Genomic DNA, 16,903 nt, shown 5'->3' on the forward strand with positions numbered 1-16,903 from the left:
AGAGTTCACTTGACTCTTATAGATTTTTACATTGTACAGCCGCAGCTTGCAATCAACAGTTTAGCGTTTCTATTGCTTTTCAATACAACACACGATAAGACAGACTTATTCAACTTTTGCACTTAATGCCTCGTGCGTGAAACTTGGTTCTAAAAACCTGTCATCAAAGAATTTAAACTTTAAAAAAAATGTGTCAAACTGGTGATGGGAAAAAATAACCTGCAAAACTTTGAATCAACTGAACCAATTGCTTCACAAAATTATTAACTTTTTAGAAAAGCTCGAAACGCCACATATTGGGAACGCCTAGGGTTTTCAAGAGCGATATAATGATTCTAAGGAAACTGGTATTTCTTATATTATTTTATGTATTATCGTAATCCTAAACACTTGTTTTAAAGGCTATTTTCTAGGCCGTTTTCTATTCTTTAAAAAATCTAACTACCTTTCTAATCTTTTTGTATTCTATTTTCTTTTCATTTATTATGCAATTGTATATTTATGTTTGTGTATATGTGTTAAGACCTCTAACTAGCTTGCTCTATTATTTTATTTTTTTATTCCATCTGTTTTCTTTTTATTTATTATATTAGTTAAAATCCCATGCTATGTGTACTGTGTTAACCTAACTGAGACTTGTTATAGCACTTATATATCATTGCTCTTTTTGTTGTTTTTGATTGCTTCCACTGTCTTCATCTGTAAGTCGCTTTGGATAAAAGCGTCTGCTAAATGAATAAATGTAAATGTAAAGGCAAACACATCTACCATTTTCTGCATTTTATTTTGTTATTTATGTAAAGCTGTGAATGAACCGGAAATCCCACACCTTCACAGAAAACAACTTCCACATTGCAAAAATAAGGTGGATAAATAAAAGCTCCTTAACTAAAGAAATTATCTAACTATTTCAACTACTTTATTAAAGTAATGTAACTGATTACATTTGATCACTTTTCTAAATTTCCAATGAATGTTTTCAGCTGTTAATCATTTTCAAACATTTAAACCAGGCAGGGTTAACCTTACAGTGCTCAGCACTGACTACTGTCAAAAATCATTTTAAAGCACAGCACCACAAAATCAGACTTTAGCTCATCTTTTTACTTTGAGATCATTCTAAGGGAAAATACAAATTTCAAATCATAACAACATATAGTTTAATAGCTATGATACTGAAATATTTTTTTAAATCAAATCTTTGCATAGCAATTATATCACGAAACACTGGCATCTAACAATGCCTCTATTTAGTTTTTTTATCTGTGCACTTATTCATTTGCACTGTAAGCAATTCATTAAAGTACATAAATAAAATACATAAAATACAATGCTGATAGGATTATATCCATCTTATCTATTATATCTATCAGTACAGATATTTATTTGCACTGTAAAAAACAAATACATTACAAAACAAAGCAGCTCATTATCAGGACATTATCCATTCATTTATCCATTCATTTTATTGACATTTCTATATGTGCACATTTTCTTTTATATCTTTTAGTATATCTTTACACTTTTTTTTAGCTGCCATTTTCTCCTCTTTTTGCCTTTTTTTATGTCCTCTAGTTTTAGTTTTCGCTTGTTCACAAGGTCAGCATTGAGGAGCATCAGCTCCTTCAGGAAGTCTCTGGAGGGCTGGATGCGTCTCGACTTTATGACGTCATCAATGGCATCCTCCACCATCATGTCATGGCAGATCATCAGATATGCCAGAAACAGAGTCGCAGAGTGGTCGACACCCTGCTTGCAGCAAATCAACACCTTACCTGAGGAAACAAAAAAAGAAATATGGTCAAAAAAAAACTCATTAATAGACTATAACACACTTGATAATAGACAAGATATGGAGTGTGTTTGTGTCAGCCCTTACTTCCTGGCTTATTCACGGCCTTGTCAATGAATTTTGCAGCTGGCATGAAGCACTTGCTGATGTCAGAACAGTGTCTGTCCGTTGTAGGCAAGCTGTAATAATTGATGTGCAAGCCTCTGTAATATCTGGACCCTGTATTGACTGTTCCTTCTAGATCTTCAACATAAGATTTTCCCAAGAAGTAGTTCAAGTCCTTTTTGGGCGCTGCAGCGTTCAGAATGTGAGTGATGCACATCTCCTGCAGCATATCTCGGTCTGTTGCAGCCTCTCTGCACAAGAACACAACAGCCTTGGTTAGTCTTTTATATAAAACTATTTACGTTGTAGAATAAATGACAGAACAATGAGAGAAATACAATCGTGTTGCAGACTTACTCATCTCCGATGAAGATCCTGGGCCAGACATTGGTGACATGTCTTTGTTTGAGCAGTGTACACTGCTTCAAACGATCCTCTAGTTGGAGCATGTTTAAAGGGACGTAGTTTTCCAAACTTGCAAGTTCAGATAACACTGTAGACTCTGGCTCAAGAACGCTTGGACTTGGTGCACCCAAATCCACTGGAGTAGCCAGATCCCATTCAGGTCGTGGCTTGAGAACGCTTGGACCCGGGAGGTACAGTTCCACTGAATCAACCAGATCCTCTTCAGCGTCTGGCTCAGGGACACTTGAACCCGGGGCGTATAATTCCATCGAGTCCTTATCCCATTCACGTTCAAGAGGATCATCCAGATCCTCCTCAGAGTCCGGCTCAGGAACGCTAGGACTCGGGGTGTACAGTTCCACTGCATCAACCAGATCCCATTTAGGAGGAGCAACCAAATCCTCAATAGGTTTTGGTTCACGAACATTAAGATCCATCTCAGGCCATGCTGAGTTCGATCTGTCGTTCTGGAGGAAGGTTTTTTTCGTATTCCTCACTGTAGCATATTCTACTCTCTTAGTTACAACGAAGCCAAGAACTTTCTTATTCTTTATGGCTTTGGTAGTTTCTGACAAAAGAATAAAAACATACAATGTGGCATTAGAAACATCTCTCACCAGATTAAATATGATTAATTAGTCCAAATTGTAAGAAGACATTTCTATTTGCATCTTTTCACCTTTTGGGCTGGCACATGCTTCCTCTGGATCAACCAGATCCAGTTTAGGTTCAGAAGGAACCACGAGATCCACTTCAGGTTCAGGGATACACGATTGCTCGGTATCTAACAGATCCATTTCAGGTTGTGGTTTGAGAGCACTTGGATCTGGAACAAACGATTCCTTTGGATCGGGAAGATCCACTTCACGTTGCCCAACAGTTTCCGGCATTTTTGCCTGGAAAACTGCACAAATCTGCTGGAAGATTGCCACCATTTTCCTGGTTATCTCCCAGACAGTGAGTCCTGAAAAAAAGAAGAAAACAAACTAGATAAGCCTTGTCTGAGAGTTAAAAAAAAACTTTTAAAAGCTTGAAGTTGAAAAAACCTTTCAAACCCCACTATTTTTAGCAGATAGATTGAGAGAGTGGTTGAAATCTAAACAAGGCATTACTTTCAAAAGTTTTCAGCGCTAAATGGAAATCTATCAGCGTTTGGAAGTCGGCTACAGCAATTCCATAAGTCAGATAATTTAGAAAAAATATAGCAACCAAAATTCAAATCAGCCTAACGGTCACTGACAAATCTGGAGGTTGTAGCTTGAGAGCTCAACGAGGTGTAGGAAAACATTATAGGTCTTTGTCACAGCTAACATATAATAATTTACTATTAGAAACATCTCTAACAACACAAATAAACATGAATAAGACATATGCATGTCTTCACCTGTTGGACTGTTCTCAGCATCCAGGCCACCCTGATCATTGGCCTCTTCCACTGAAGGTCCTGCTGGGTCGCTCAGATCTTCAGAGACCAGTGTAGGACTCTTCAGCTCTGAGATGCTGTCGTTCCTGTTCATCTCCAGCTGCAAATCTTTCACTTCACAGACTGAGATGTTGTCACTAGAGTTAACCTCCAGCTGCACACGCATCTCTCCTGGACTGCAGTATCTGCCTGAGACATGATCCACTGTCACAACCTCCAGCTGCACATCTAACTCTCGAGATGCACTGCTGCTGATAAGGTCGTAGATGTCATCGGTGATCTCAAACTCCAGCTGCACATCTTTATCATCTGATGCCCAGTAGCTGTCACCGAAGTAGAAGGCGTCATTGACGTAAACCTCCAGAAGCACCTCTCTCACGTCTGTGGACATTGTGTCTGTGGTTCTCATACTGACAGATAAGTAAACCGTATCTGGTAATGTCAGTTTGAACTGTAATGTTATCTGATACACACTGTCTGTACAGATTAAATATATCTCGATCTATACGGACTGGCGTTTGTACAAGTGTTGCTAGGTTTGTTTTCACAGAGTTCTCTCAGACAAACGTCTCTGTTGCGAACATCACTCAACTAAAAAGATTCTGCCAGGGCGAGTCCTTTTATACTGACTGGGTCTGTGACGTCATGAAACAGTGACGCGTCTCGTTCCAATTGCCATGGAAACGGATTGTTTACCAACGTCAGCATTTTCGCTTTGGCTCATTAGCTCAGAAAATAAATAATTATTTTTAATAGCGGGTTTCAACTATATTTCATATCGCGTTTATGTCCGCATTTGCTGCGATCCATCTCCAGCGACACAGCATGAAAAAAAAATCACATTTGACGTTACTATGTTTGAATGCAGTTTTACCATCAAAAAAGGTCTTTTGTAAGTCGCTCTGGATAAAAGCGTCTGCCAAATGAATAAATGTAAATGTAAATGTAAATGTAAAAAATTATTAATTTAAGTTAAACAGTTCATTTTCATGTTTCATGACTGAATGAACTTCTAAGGCTACTGTAAGTACAAGACTTATGGTCTTTTCTGTCTAAAGTTACCTTAATTTGGACTGATTTGTTCGATACCAAATACATTTTGAAACAAAGTTATTTCTAATGTTTGTCAATCATTTTTGTTTAAAGTAATTTAATTTATAACAGTTTTAAATAAAAAAAAAATGCATAATGAAGGGTCATTCCCACAAAACGCGTTTTTGATGTTGACGCATTAGCGCGCGCTCACTTACAAACTCTCTCTCTTTCTCACACACACACACCACAGTAGGCTATTTTCATTTCAAGTGATGCCTAAAATCTTCTGTGTTCAAGACAGTACTGTGTGTTTGTTTATAGTGGATCATTTTCATATTTAACGTTACGTTATGAACTTGCAGCGGTCAAACGCATCCGTCAAGCGCAATGCAACAAAAACTCATTGCATTGAAAACATGCATTGAAAAATCTTGCAAATGTTTTATTCAAGCATGTTTTATTACTAAAATGTTCTTATTCTATTTGTATCTTTTTCTGGGGAAAAACTGGTATGTCAGACTAACTGAGACTTGTATACTGTTGCAGGGCCGTGCAGAGACCTTTGGAGGGGCAGGTGCTCAAAGTATAAAAGGGGCACATGGAACAAGGCTTTAAAAAGCGCGGTTCAAAATATCAATACAGCAATATATTGTGATGCATTCCTTGCCAATTTGCGTATTGATATGGATGATTATGTATTGATACGGCAGCGAATGCTGTGATGCAGTTTTGAAAAAGAAAAAGATTAGAAGAGACAATTTTAAGTTTAAAAGTAAAAAAGTCTACATTTGCCTCTTTTTCTTCCTCTATCTCCATCTCCTCATCTGATCTATTACTTTCCAGTCTCTGTCCATCTAGGAACAAGGCACAATCTACTATTTCATTATCAATCTATTATTTTAACCATCACTACTACTCTTGCACCTAATCAATAAGTCCACCTTAAATATTGATACAAAACAATAAACAACTGAGTCATGCTATGAAAGCACTGTATAACTTATATAGGCTTATGTTTTATTTATTTTTCCTTTTTATTCAAAACAATTCCAAACATGCTTAATATATCAGGAAATATCTCGATTCTCAAACGTGTAAGTAAACGCGTTTTGCACCTTTATAGATTGTTATTTGATCAATAAATGGAAAGGTAGTGTAATCTATTAACTACACATAAAACCCCGACTTTTTACTTAAATGCCATATCATGCCATAAAATATTTTTAATACGACTGAATTTGCATTTAATGTAAATTTTAATAACAATATTGTAAGTTACTTATTTTAACTCTTTAATTTTGCAGAGAGTAAAGAACATTTACATTATCAAATAACATTTACATTCAGTCCAGGCACTCTCAAAAACTCCCATTAAAATCACTGAAGCACTTTATATTATATTATGCACATCAGGATTGTTTTTATTTTTTTCTCTCTCTCTCTCTCTCTCTCTGAAGAAAGAATTCGCTAAATAATTCAGTCAGCGAGCAAGTGAACAAAAACACCGCGTTTCATGATGACTCTTCTGCACGTATCCGATTGGCCATTGCATTCGCGCAACAGAACCCTTGATTGGTTATCATCATGAAGCGTTGTTAGAACGTCTCTGGCTCAGCGCCAGCCAGCGAACACAGATTTGAATTTAGCAGCTGATGCTGTGCACTGAACGATCTAATCACAACAGTGTGATTATATCAAATATATAAAAATATTATTCTGCTGTTTTTTTTTTTTGTCGTTTGGAAGCTGCATTTAAAATCAACTTGGCTCAGAAATCTTTGAATGGGCATGACGCCTCTGCCCCTCGATGCCTGTGAAACGTTTCTCCCTCAAACAGCACGCTAACGTTACTCTACAGGCTACACACCGCAATATATACAACATATCTGCATGTTCTCACATCACGTCGTTCTTGTAAAATAATAATAAGTAAATACATATCAAAATCACTTCGCTGAGAATGAAACACCACTTACCAGCTTCCGCGGTAATGAAAATATCCTCTGACAATTAAAAAATGCGCTGCGGCGTGACGAATTGTCCCGGTTGGATGAGGAGGTCGTCGTCGTCAGGTCAAAGGTCATCATGTTGGTCATCTTATTGACGGCTAAATTATTATTCAAAATTTTACTAATATTTAGATTGGGCATGAACAGGCATTCACAAAAGGAAACGTTATTACAAAAAAAAAAAAAAAAAAATTAGAGGAAATTTTGCTTTGACAAAAGGGCACTTTGGGCACCAAAGGGCAAAGGGGCAGGTGCTCAAGCACCCAACGCCCCCCCCTCTGCACGTGCCTGCTATGCGTGTTTATTATGTGTGTCAGTGGTGAATCTCTGGTGAGTGTGTGATCGTAGGTAAGTTATCTGCTGTACTACCAGCAGAATACATATAGAGGGCACTCTTGTAACTCTTTTACAAACTATTTGGTATGTTGTCATAAATTGATGGCATCCTAAAACCACTCCATTTTTGGTTTTTAAGTAACCACTTGTGAATTTCCTTAATTTCAATCCCTCCACCTTCTCTGTCTTTTCTTGTACATTTTGGTGATGATGATCTATAGCATTTGCAACACTAAGCCATGTGCCAGAAAACATCCCTCCTTTAGAGAGGTTTTTAATGTTTTTGAAATATGTCTCTTATGCTCACCAAAGATGCAAAGTCTAGTTAAAATACAGTAAGGGTTTTCTATTTTAATATATTTTAACATGAGATTTATTCCTGTGATGCAAAGCTGAATTTTCAGCATCATTACTCCAATCTTCAGAGTCATGTGATCCTTCAGAAATCATACTAATATGCTGATTTACTCTTCAAGAAACATTTCTTATTATCATCAAATGAGCCTGAACCCGAACATCCTAGCATCGTAGTAATCAAGTCTAGTTGATTAAATTTAGTTCTTCCTCAAGGACTATTTGAATAAACACAACTGGCTACACAAATGTAAAGTGACTTGAGAAATAAAAGCATGTCCTTTGTTCAGTTGAACATCTGAGCCAAGATACTGTGTTAATGCACGCTGCGGTGGGTCGAGGCCTGTTCAGTAACATAAAACTTCTAACATGTGGCTGCTTACAATTTTATTGAGTTTGTTGGTTCACATTCATAAAAGCCCCACTTTTATTAGCCAGCATTAGAGGCGTGTGAATTCCTGACACAAGTGTTTAGTTGTTGTTTGCTCTGTTTAATCAGTTGGAAAACAGCGTGAGTTTTGGATTATAGATTATTGCCTAAATACTATTTGATGTTTGCATGGTAAAAATACCAATTAATTATACATTTTAGGTGTTTTTTCTTCTTTGGGTCTAACGCCTTGTTCACACCAAGAATGAAAAGTATAAAGATAACTATATTATCGTCTTTATATTCCAAGTACATGCTCGTCTGCTGCTTTAAACTTTTGAGCTCATTATAGCAGGATTGATTTTGATGTCAGTGGTGGTTTTGAAGGCAAACATCAATGCCTTGAATTTTATGCGAGCAGCTATTGGAAGCCAGTGCAAACTGATAAACAGAGGTGTGACGTTTATTCTTTTTGGCTCATTAAAAATGTATCTTGCTGCCTCGTTCTGGATTAATTGTAAAGGTTTGATAGAACTGACTGGAAGACCTGCCAAGAGGAAAATTATGAATTATAAATTATGAAACTTTTTTTATTGCAATTTATTTAAAAATGTAATTTATTCCTGTGATGCAAAGGTGAATTTTCAGCATCATTACTCCAGCGTTCAGTGTCACATGATGCTTCAGAAATGTCTTTACTTTGACTTTTGATCAATTTCTATATATACATCAGGTGGTGGGTGGGAGGATGGCAGACATGCTCAGCTACATGCGGTCCAAACGGAGTGAAAAAGCGCACAGTTCTGTGTGTGTGGACTGTGGCCGGAGAGGAGCGGGTTCTTCACCCTGGGGACTGCAAGCAGCTGCTCAAACCTAAACCTGTGACACCTTCCAACCGAGATGTACCATGTAGGTCCGAATGGACAGTGGGGAACTGGAATGAGGTGAGTAGTTGTCTTAAAAATTAACTTTATTTTCTTGTTTTTATTTCAAGAGCTCTTCATCAGGCACCAGTCTGATTTTTGAGTTCACTTGGCTCTTATAGATTTTTATATTGTACAGCCGCAGCTTGCAATCAACAGTTTAGCGTTTCTATTGCTTTTCAATACAACACACGATAAGACAGACTTATTCAACTATTGCACTTATGCCTCGTGCTTGAAACGTGGTTCTAAAAACCTGTCATCAAAGTAAAAGAATTTAAACTTAAAAAAAAAATGTGTCAAACTGGTGACTGGTGAAAGGCAGGTCCCAAGGTGGTAGGTGGAGATTATTATGCAAAGTGTTCCTAGTGACGTACATAGAGATGGGCAAAAGATTTGAACTCTATAACGACTCGTTTCAGCGATTCAGAGTCGACGCCTTACTTTAGAAGCCAATAACTTTATAAATCGTGTACTTTTTGGTTGAATTACTTTGCACATTGTTTACACTGATGGACAGCTACATCATACACTGTAATACAGGTAATTTTTGATTTCCCATCTGTGTGACTCTTTAACTTTTTAGAAGAGCTCGAAACGCCACATGTTGGAAAGCCTAGGGATTTCAAGAGCGATATAATGATACTAAGGAAACTTGTATTTCTTATATTATTTTAATGTATTCTCGTAATCCTAAACACTTGTTTTTGGGCCAAACACATCTAAAATTTTCTGCACTTTATTTTTTGTTATTTATGTAAAGCTGTGAATGAACCGGAAATCCCACACCTTCACGGAAAACAACTTCCACATTGCAAAAATAAGGTGGATAAATAAAAGCTCCTTAACTAAAGAAATTATCTAACTATTTCAACTACTTTATTAAAGTAATGTAACTGATTACATTTGATCACTTTTCTAAATTTCCAATGAATGTGTTCAGCTGTTAATCATTTTCAAACATTTAAACCAGGCAGGGTTAACCTTACAGTGCTCAGCACTGACTACTGTCAAAAATCATTTTAAAGCACAGCACCACAAAATTAGACTTTAGCTCATCTTTTTACTTTGAGATCATTCTAAGGGAAAATACAAATTTCAAATCATAACAACATATAGTTTAATAGCTATGATACTGAAATATTTTTTTTAAATCGAATCTTTGCATAGCAATTATATCATGAAACAGTGGCATCTAACAATCCCTCTATTTAGTTTTTTTATCTGTGCACTTATTCATTTGCACTGTAAGCAATTCATTAAAGTACTTAAATAAAATACATAAAATACACTGCTGATAGGATTATATCTATCTTATCTATTATATCTATCAGTAAAGATATTTATTTGCACTGTAAAAAACAAATACATTACAAATCAAAGCAGCTCATTATCAGGACATTATCCATTCATTTTATTGACATTTCTATATGTGCACATTTTCTTTTATATCTTTTAGTATATCTCTACACTTCTTTTTTAGCTGCCATTTTCTCCTCTTTTTGCCCTTTTTTATGTCCTCTAGCGTTAGTTTTCGCTTGTTCACAAGGTCAGCATTGAGGAGCATCAGCTCCTTCAGGAAGTCTCTGGAGGGCTGGATGCGTCTCGACTTTATGACGTCATCAATGGCATCCTCCACCATCATGTCATGGCAGATCATCAGATATGCCAGAAACAGAGTCGCAGAGTGGTCGACACCCTGCTTGCAGCAAATCAACACCTTACCTGAGGAAACAAAAAAAGAAATATGGTCAAAAAAACTCATGAATAGACTATAACACACTTGATAATAGACAAGATATGGAGTGTGTTTGTGTCAGCCCTTACTTCCTGGCTTATTCACGGCCTTGTCAATGAATTTTGCAGCTGGCATGAAGCACTTGCTGATGTCAGAACAGTGTCTGTCCGTTGTAGGCAAGCTGTAATAATTGATGTGCAAGCCTCTGTAATATCTGGACCCTGTATTGACTGTTCCTTCTAGATCTTCAACATAAGATTTTCCCAAGAAGTAGTTCAAGTCCTTTTTGGGCGCTGCAGCGTTCAGAATGTGAGTGATGCACATCTCCTGCAGCATATCTCGGTCTGTTGCAGCCTCTCTGCACAAGAACACAACAGCCTTGGTTAGTCTTTTATATAAAACTATTTACGTTGTAGAATAAATGACAGAACAATGAAAGAATACAATTGTGTTGCAGACTTACTCGTCTCCGATGAAGACCCTGGGCCAGACATTGGTGACATGTCTTTGTTTGAGCAGTGTACACTGCTTCAAACGATCCTCTAGTTGGAGCATGTTTAAAGGGACGTAGTTTTCCAAACTTGCAAGTTCAGATAACACTGTAGACTCTGGCTCAAGAACGCTTGGACTTGGTGCACTCAAATCCACTGGAGTAGCCAGATCCCATTCAGGTCGTGGCTTGAGAACGCTTGGACCCGGGAGGTACAATTCCACTGAATCAACCAGATCCTCTTCAGCGTCTGGCTCAGGAACACTTGAACCCGGGGCATATAATTCCATCGAGTCCTTATCCCATTCACGTTCAAGAGGATCATCAAGATCCTCCTCAGAGTCCGGCTCAGGAACGCTAGGACTCGGGGTGTACAGTTCCACTGCATCAACCAGATCCCATTTAGGAGGAGCAACCAAATCCTCAATAGGTTTTGGTTCACGAACATTCAGATCCATCTCAGGCCATGCTGAGTTCGATCTGTCGTTCTGGAGGAAGGTTTTTTTCGTATTCCTCACTGTAGCATATTCTACTTTCTTTGTTACAACGAAGCCAAGAACTTTCTTATTCTTCGTGGCTTTGGTAGTTTCTGACAAAAGAAGAAAAACATACAATGTGGCATTAGAAACATCTCTCACCAGATTAAACATGATTAATTAGTCCAAATTGTAAGAAAACATTTCTATTTGCATCTTTTCACCTTTTGGGCTGGCACATGCTTCCTCTGGATCAACCAGATCCAGTTTAGGTTCAGAAGGAACCACGAGATCCAATTCAGGTTCAGGGATACACGATTGCTCGGTATCTAACAGATCCATTTCAGGTTCTGGCTTGGGAGCACTTGGATCTGGAACAAACGATTCCTTTGGATCGGGAAGATCCAATTCAGGTTGCCCAACAGTTTCTGGCATTTTTGTCTGGAAAACTGCAAATATTTGCTGGAAGATTGCCCCCATTTTCCTGGTTATCTCCCCAACAGTGAGTCCTGAAAAAAAAGAAGAAAACAAACTAGATAAGCCTTGTCTGAGAGTTTAAAAAAAAAAACTTTTAAAAGCTTGAAGTTGAAAAAACCTTTCAAACCCCACTATTTTTAGCAGATAGATCGAGAGAGTGGTTGAAATCTAAACAAGGCATTACTTTCAAAAGTTTTCAGAGCTAAATGGAAATCTATCAGCGTTTGGAAGCCGGCTACAGGAATTCCATAAGTCAGATAATTTAGAAAAAATATATCAACCAAAATTCAAATCAGCCTAACGGTCACTGACAAATCTGGTGGTTGTAGCTTGAGAGCTCAACGAGGTGTAGGAAAACATTATAGGTCTTTGTCACAGCTAACATATAATAATTTACTATTAGAAACATCTCTAACAACACAAATAAACATGAATAAGACATATGCATGTCTTCACCTGTTGGACTGTTCTCAGCATCCAGGCCACCCTGATCATTGGCCTCTTCCACTGAAGGTCCTGCTGGGTCGCTCAGATCTTCAGAGACCAGTGTAGGACTCTTCAGCTCTGAGATGCTGTCGTTCCTGTTCATCTCCAGCTGCAAATCTTTCACTTCACAGACTGAGATGTTGTCACTAGCATTAACCTCCAGCTGCACACTCATCTCTCCTGGACTGCAGTATCTGCCTGAGACATGATCCACTGTCACAACCTCCAGCTGCACATCTAACTCTCGAGATGCATTGCCGCTGATAAGATCGTAGATGTCATCGGTGATCTCAAACTCCAGCTGCACATCTTTATCATCTGATGCCCAGTAGCTGTCACCGAAGTAGAAGGCGTCATTGACGTAAACCTCCAGAAGCACCTCTCTCACGTCTGTGGACATTGTGTCTGTGGTTCTCATACTGACAGATAAGTAATCCGTATCTGGTAATGTCAGTTTGAACTGTAATGTTATCTGATACACACTGTCTGTACAGATTAAATATATCTCGATCTATAAGGACTGGCGTTTGTACAAGTGTTGCTAGGTTTGTTTTCACAGAGTTCTCTCAGACAAACGTCTCTGTTGCGAACATCACTCAACTAAAAAGATTCTGCCAGGGCGAGTCCTTTTATACTGACTGGGTCTGTGACGTCATGAAACAGTGACGCGTCTCGTTCCAATTGCCATGGAAACGGATTGTTTACCAAAGGCACCATTTTCGCTTTAGCTCATTAGCTCAGAAAATAAATAATTATTTTTAATAGCGGTTTTCAACTATATTTCATATCGCGTTTATGTCCGCATTTGCTGCGATCCATCTCCAGCGACACAGCATGAAAAAAATCACATTTAACGTTACTATGTTTGAATGCAGTTTTACCATCAAAAAAGTCTTTTGTAAGTCGCTCTGGATAAAAGCGTCTGCCAAATGAATAAATGTAAATGTAATGTAAATGTAAAAAAATTATTCATTTAAGTTAAACAGTTCATTTTCATGTTTCATAACTGAATGAACTTGTAAGGCTACTGTAAGTACAAGACTTATGGTCTTTTCTGTCTAAAGTTACCTTAATTTGGACTGATTTGTTCGATACCAAATACATTTTGAAACAAAGTTATTTCTAATGTTTGTCAATCATTTTTGTTTAAAGTAATTTAATTTATAACAGTTTTAAATAAACAAATGCACAATGAAGGGTCATTCCCACAGAACGCGTTTTTGATGTCGACGCATTAGCGCGCGCTCACTTACAAACTCTCTCTCTCTTTCTTTCTCACACACACACACCACAGTAGGCTATTTTCATTTCAAGTGATGCCTAAAATCTTCTGTGTTCAAGACAGTACTGTGTGGTTGTTTATAGTGGATCATTTTCATATTTAACGTTACGTTATGAACTTGCAGCGGTCAAACGCATCCGTCAAGCGCAATGCAACAAAAACTCATTGCATTGAAAAATCTTGCAAATGTTTTATTCAAGCATGTTTTATTACTAAAATGTTCTTATTCTATTTGTATCTTTTTCTGGGGAAAAACTGGTATGTCAGACTAACTGAGACTTGTATACTGTTGCCCTATTGGTTTAAATGGATTTTATTTGCTCTTCTCATATAAGTGGCTTTGGATAAAAGCGTCTGCTAAATGATTAAATGTTAATGTTAAATGAATATTTATTAAATGGAATAAGCCAATCATCTAATGCCATGAATATGTAAATGTGTTATTTTATTATTTTTTCTAGCTTATTTTGTATTAAATAGATTTCTCTAGAGAGTACAATTCTTCATTTTTATTACGTGTCATTAAAAAGTCTATAAATATTCATACTGGTGAACAACTGATATTTCGAAGGCTACATAACCCTAGGTTACGAAACCTCTACTGAAACCACTGACTCTGGCTGTTTGATTTGGTTTGATACACGATTCGAAACAAGTGATTCGTAAAGGTTCACGAAGCAGTGTGTTTCTAAAGCCCCAGTCACTGTACCGTTCAGACAGAACGAAACCTCTACGAGCTTTTGGAGCGGGAAAACACGCAAGGTTTAAGTTTTTTTTTTATTTTTATTTACCTTCATTTAACTTTCCGTGATTTTAGAACGCCGTGACTTACGCAAGACTCGAGAAAACGCGCGAGCGCCTATCTAGCGTACGTTTAACATGGCTGTTTTTCTTTGCTTCAAGTTAGATTTTATATAGACTAAGTTACACCTATTTGTAAAAATATAAAATAACTTACCATCAAATTAATGTTTTACACAGACGATTTTCCTGTTAGCAATCAAATTTTTACGGTATAATAATAATAAAAAAAAACATTTCAGGCCAATTGTGCAAAGTGCCATTTACGTGTTCGTGTAATGCATCCCCTCACTTCTGCAGCTCGTTGTTTTTAGACTTTCTAAGACTCTTGTGTTGATCTCCTCTCCTCCTCTGCGTGGAAACACGAGGAACAGTCACTTCATTTTTCCTCACACTCCAAATTATATTCCTTCATTCCTTCAATACCCGCTCACTTTCTTTCTCCGTCCTGCTTTCATCAGAAACTCCCCTCAGGACTAGGTTTGCCAGCCGTCCCTTAAAATACGGAATCGTCCCGTATTTGAGAATAAAATAGCGCGTCCCGTTTTGAATCAATACGGCAAGGGGTTTGTCCCGTATTTTCGGAGTTGTCTTCAATTCAGCATCTTATGCAAATCATCCAACCGGCTTTCTGTGAAGAATCGTCCTGTTCAGCCTGATTTGGTAATACTCGCAGCCAACTCTTAAATTGATTGGTTTGTTTCAGGTTCACGGCCAATCAGAGTCGGAGGAGGGCGGGTCTCTTGGCAGAGAGTCGATTTGAAAGAATGGCGGAGGCTGCTCCAGATACACTTTATAACAAGGTTCATTTATTAAACATTAGTGTATTATCTAACATGAACTAACAATGACTAAGTAACACATTTGATGAATATTAGAGACTTCATTAAAAAATACAATAGAAAAATATTACCAACCCCAAACCCCAAACTTTTTAATGGTAGTGTATGTTTTGGGATCTGTGGTTTAGTTTTTGAATCCATCATGACGGTCAAGGGAATGCCTGTCTACTACGACTCCTCTCCTCTCACCTGGTCCTCCTGCAGCAAGAAATACATCACACGCTTTCTCGAGTGAGAACACACACTCATGTAGAGGAACATTGTAAGTGGAAGTAAGGAGTGCATTCATTCAAAAATCAAGATATGGTTCTAAAATATGTTGCTGATTTTAATAATGAAAAGGGCTATTCATGTTGTCAAGCCATTCATTCAGGCTCTTTCAGGGACGGACTGGGACTAGGCCCGGCCCAAAGCAATCGGCGCGCCTAAACTCGACAACAACAACAACAACAACAATAACGCATGGCATGAGTGTCACAAGACTTTAATTGTGGCTCATGATACTATACCATCCAAATTATAGCAATAGCACTGATGTTGACTAGATGTTGAGCCGGAGTGGGTGTCTTTCTCTGCTCTCTGTCTAAGCTCAACCTGAATAAACAACGATGGAATGGATTTTTTTTTTAAAACAGGTTTTATTCCAAGATGGCAAGGAATAGTTTATATAATATCCTGTTATAACATTATATTTTACAATATATTCCATGCTGTCTTAAAATGAATTTGTTACTTAATAATCTTAATTTATGCAGTTATTAATTAATCTTACTGCACAGATAATAATACCACATCTAAATGAAAATACACCATTACAAATGTAACTTCTGTATTCAAAATCTTCACTGGACTCGCCGATAGACGGAACCAGGTGTGGACCTGAGAAGATACGAGAGGTTTACTATAGGTTTATATATAGGTTTACTAAATGTCACGGTTGGGTTTGGGAAAACACAAAGAGAGGGTAGATCCAAATGCAGGTAAGGGTTTTTATTTAAACAGAGGGGTAACTACAAAAATAAACAGTCATGAGAGACAAACGTAACCAAAAGAGGGAACCGGATGAAACGGGGAACTCGGAAGAATGAGAAGGTAGAGGAAGTCTCGGGGGAACGAGAGCATGAGACACATAGGGTAAGGACTCCATGATGACAACAGAGAAAGACAGCTCTATATAGGGAAACTAATGACAGAGTATTGTCAACACCTGTGCGATTCTAATTGGAGTGCAATTACTGTGAAGACACAACCAGACTAGCGGAATTAAAGTGCCTATGGTGAAGTGCCTAAGGGGAAGTGAGCTCACTAGGGAACACCCAGGAAAACAAAGACTGGCAGCGTGACATTACCCCCTCCCTACGGAGCAGCTACCAGATGCTCCACCTAAACCCAGGAAAACCCCAACAGAAAAAGAGGCAGGAGGGAGGTGGAACGGCGGCGGACCAGGGGGAGGGACGGAGGGACAGAAAACAGGGACAGGAGCAACCAGGGGAAATGGAAAGGTGCAACACAAAACAAGGAGTCCAGGAGGGAGGCGGACAGGTGGAGGCTCAGGGGGA

At 38.0% G+C, this 16,903-nt stretch overlaps 1 protein-coding gene across 1 annotated transcript; it reads right to left on the minus strand.

Moving 5' to 3' along the window:
- Positions 1-1,103: 1,103 nt before the first annotated feature.
- Positions 1,104-13,627, minus strand: LOC113087361 (uncharacterized). Its single transcript, XM_026255575.1, has 12 exons — positions 12,390-13,627; positions 11,681-11,965; positions 10,954-11,569; positions 10,580-10,848; positions 10,191-10,477; positions 9,820-9,831; positions 3,687-4,176; positions 2,982-3,266; positions 2,255-2,870; positions 1,880-2,148; positions 1,529-1,775; positions 1,104-1,119 (listed from the first exon to the last, which is right to left on the minus strand). Exons 1-12 carry the CDS (start codon positions 12,835-12,837, stop codon positions 1,104-1,106), a joined length of 3,840 nt encoding a protein of 1,279 aa, XP_026111360.1. The 5' UTR covers positions 12,838-13,627.
- Between the last annotated feature and the right edge of the window lie 3,276 nt (positions 13,628-16,903).

This window comes from Carassius auratus, chromosome 5 (assembly GCF_003368295.1).
Source record: "Carassius auratus strain Wakin chromosome 5, ASM336829v1, whole genome shotgun sequence".
Lineage (NCBI taxonomy): Eukaryota > Metazoa > Chordata > Actinopteri > Cypriniformes > Cyprinidae > Carassius > Carassius auratus.

Excerpts from the sequence above, each read along its gene's own strand:
- LOC113087361 (XM_026255575.1), bottom strand. The coding sequence starts at position 12,837 with ATGAGAACCACAGACACAATGTCCACAGACGTGAGAGAGGTGCTTCTG. Across the intron at positions 10,478-10,579 it reads GGCCGTGAATAAGCCAGGAA|GTAAGGTGTTGATTTGCTGC; the intron begins GTAAGGGCTGAC and ends TTGTTTCCTCAG. Across the intron at positions 1,776-1,879 it reads GGCCGTGAATAAGCCAGGAA|GTAAGGTGTTGATTTGCTGC; the intron begins GTAAGGGCTGAC and ends TTGTTTCCTCAG.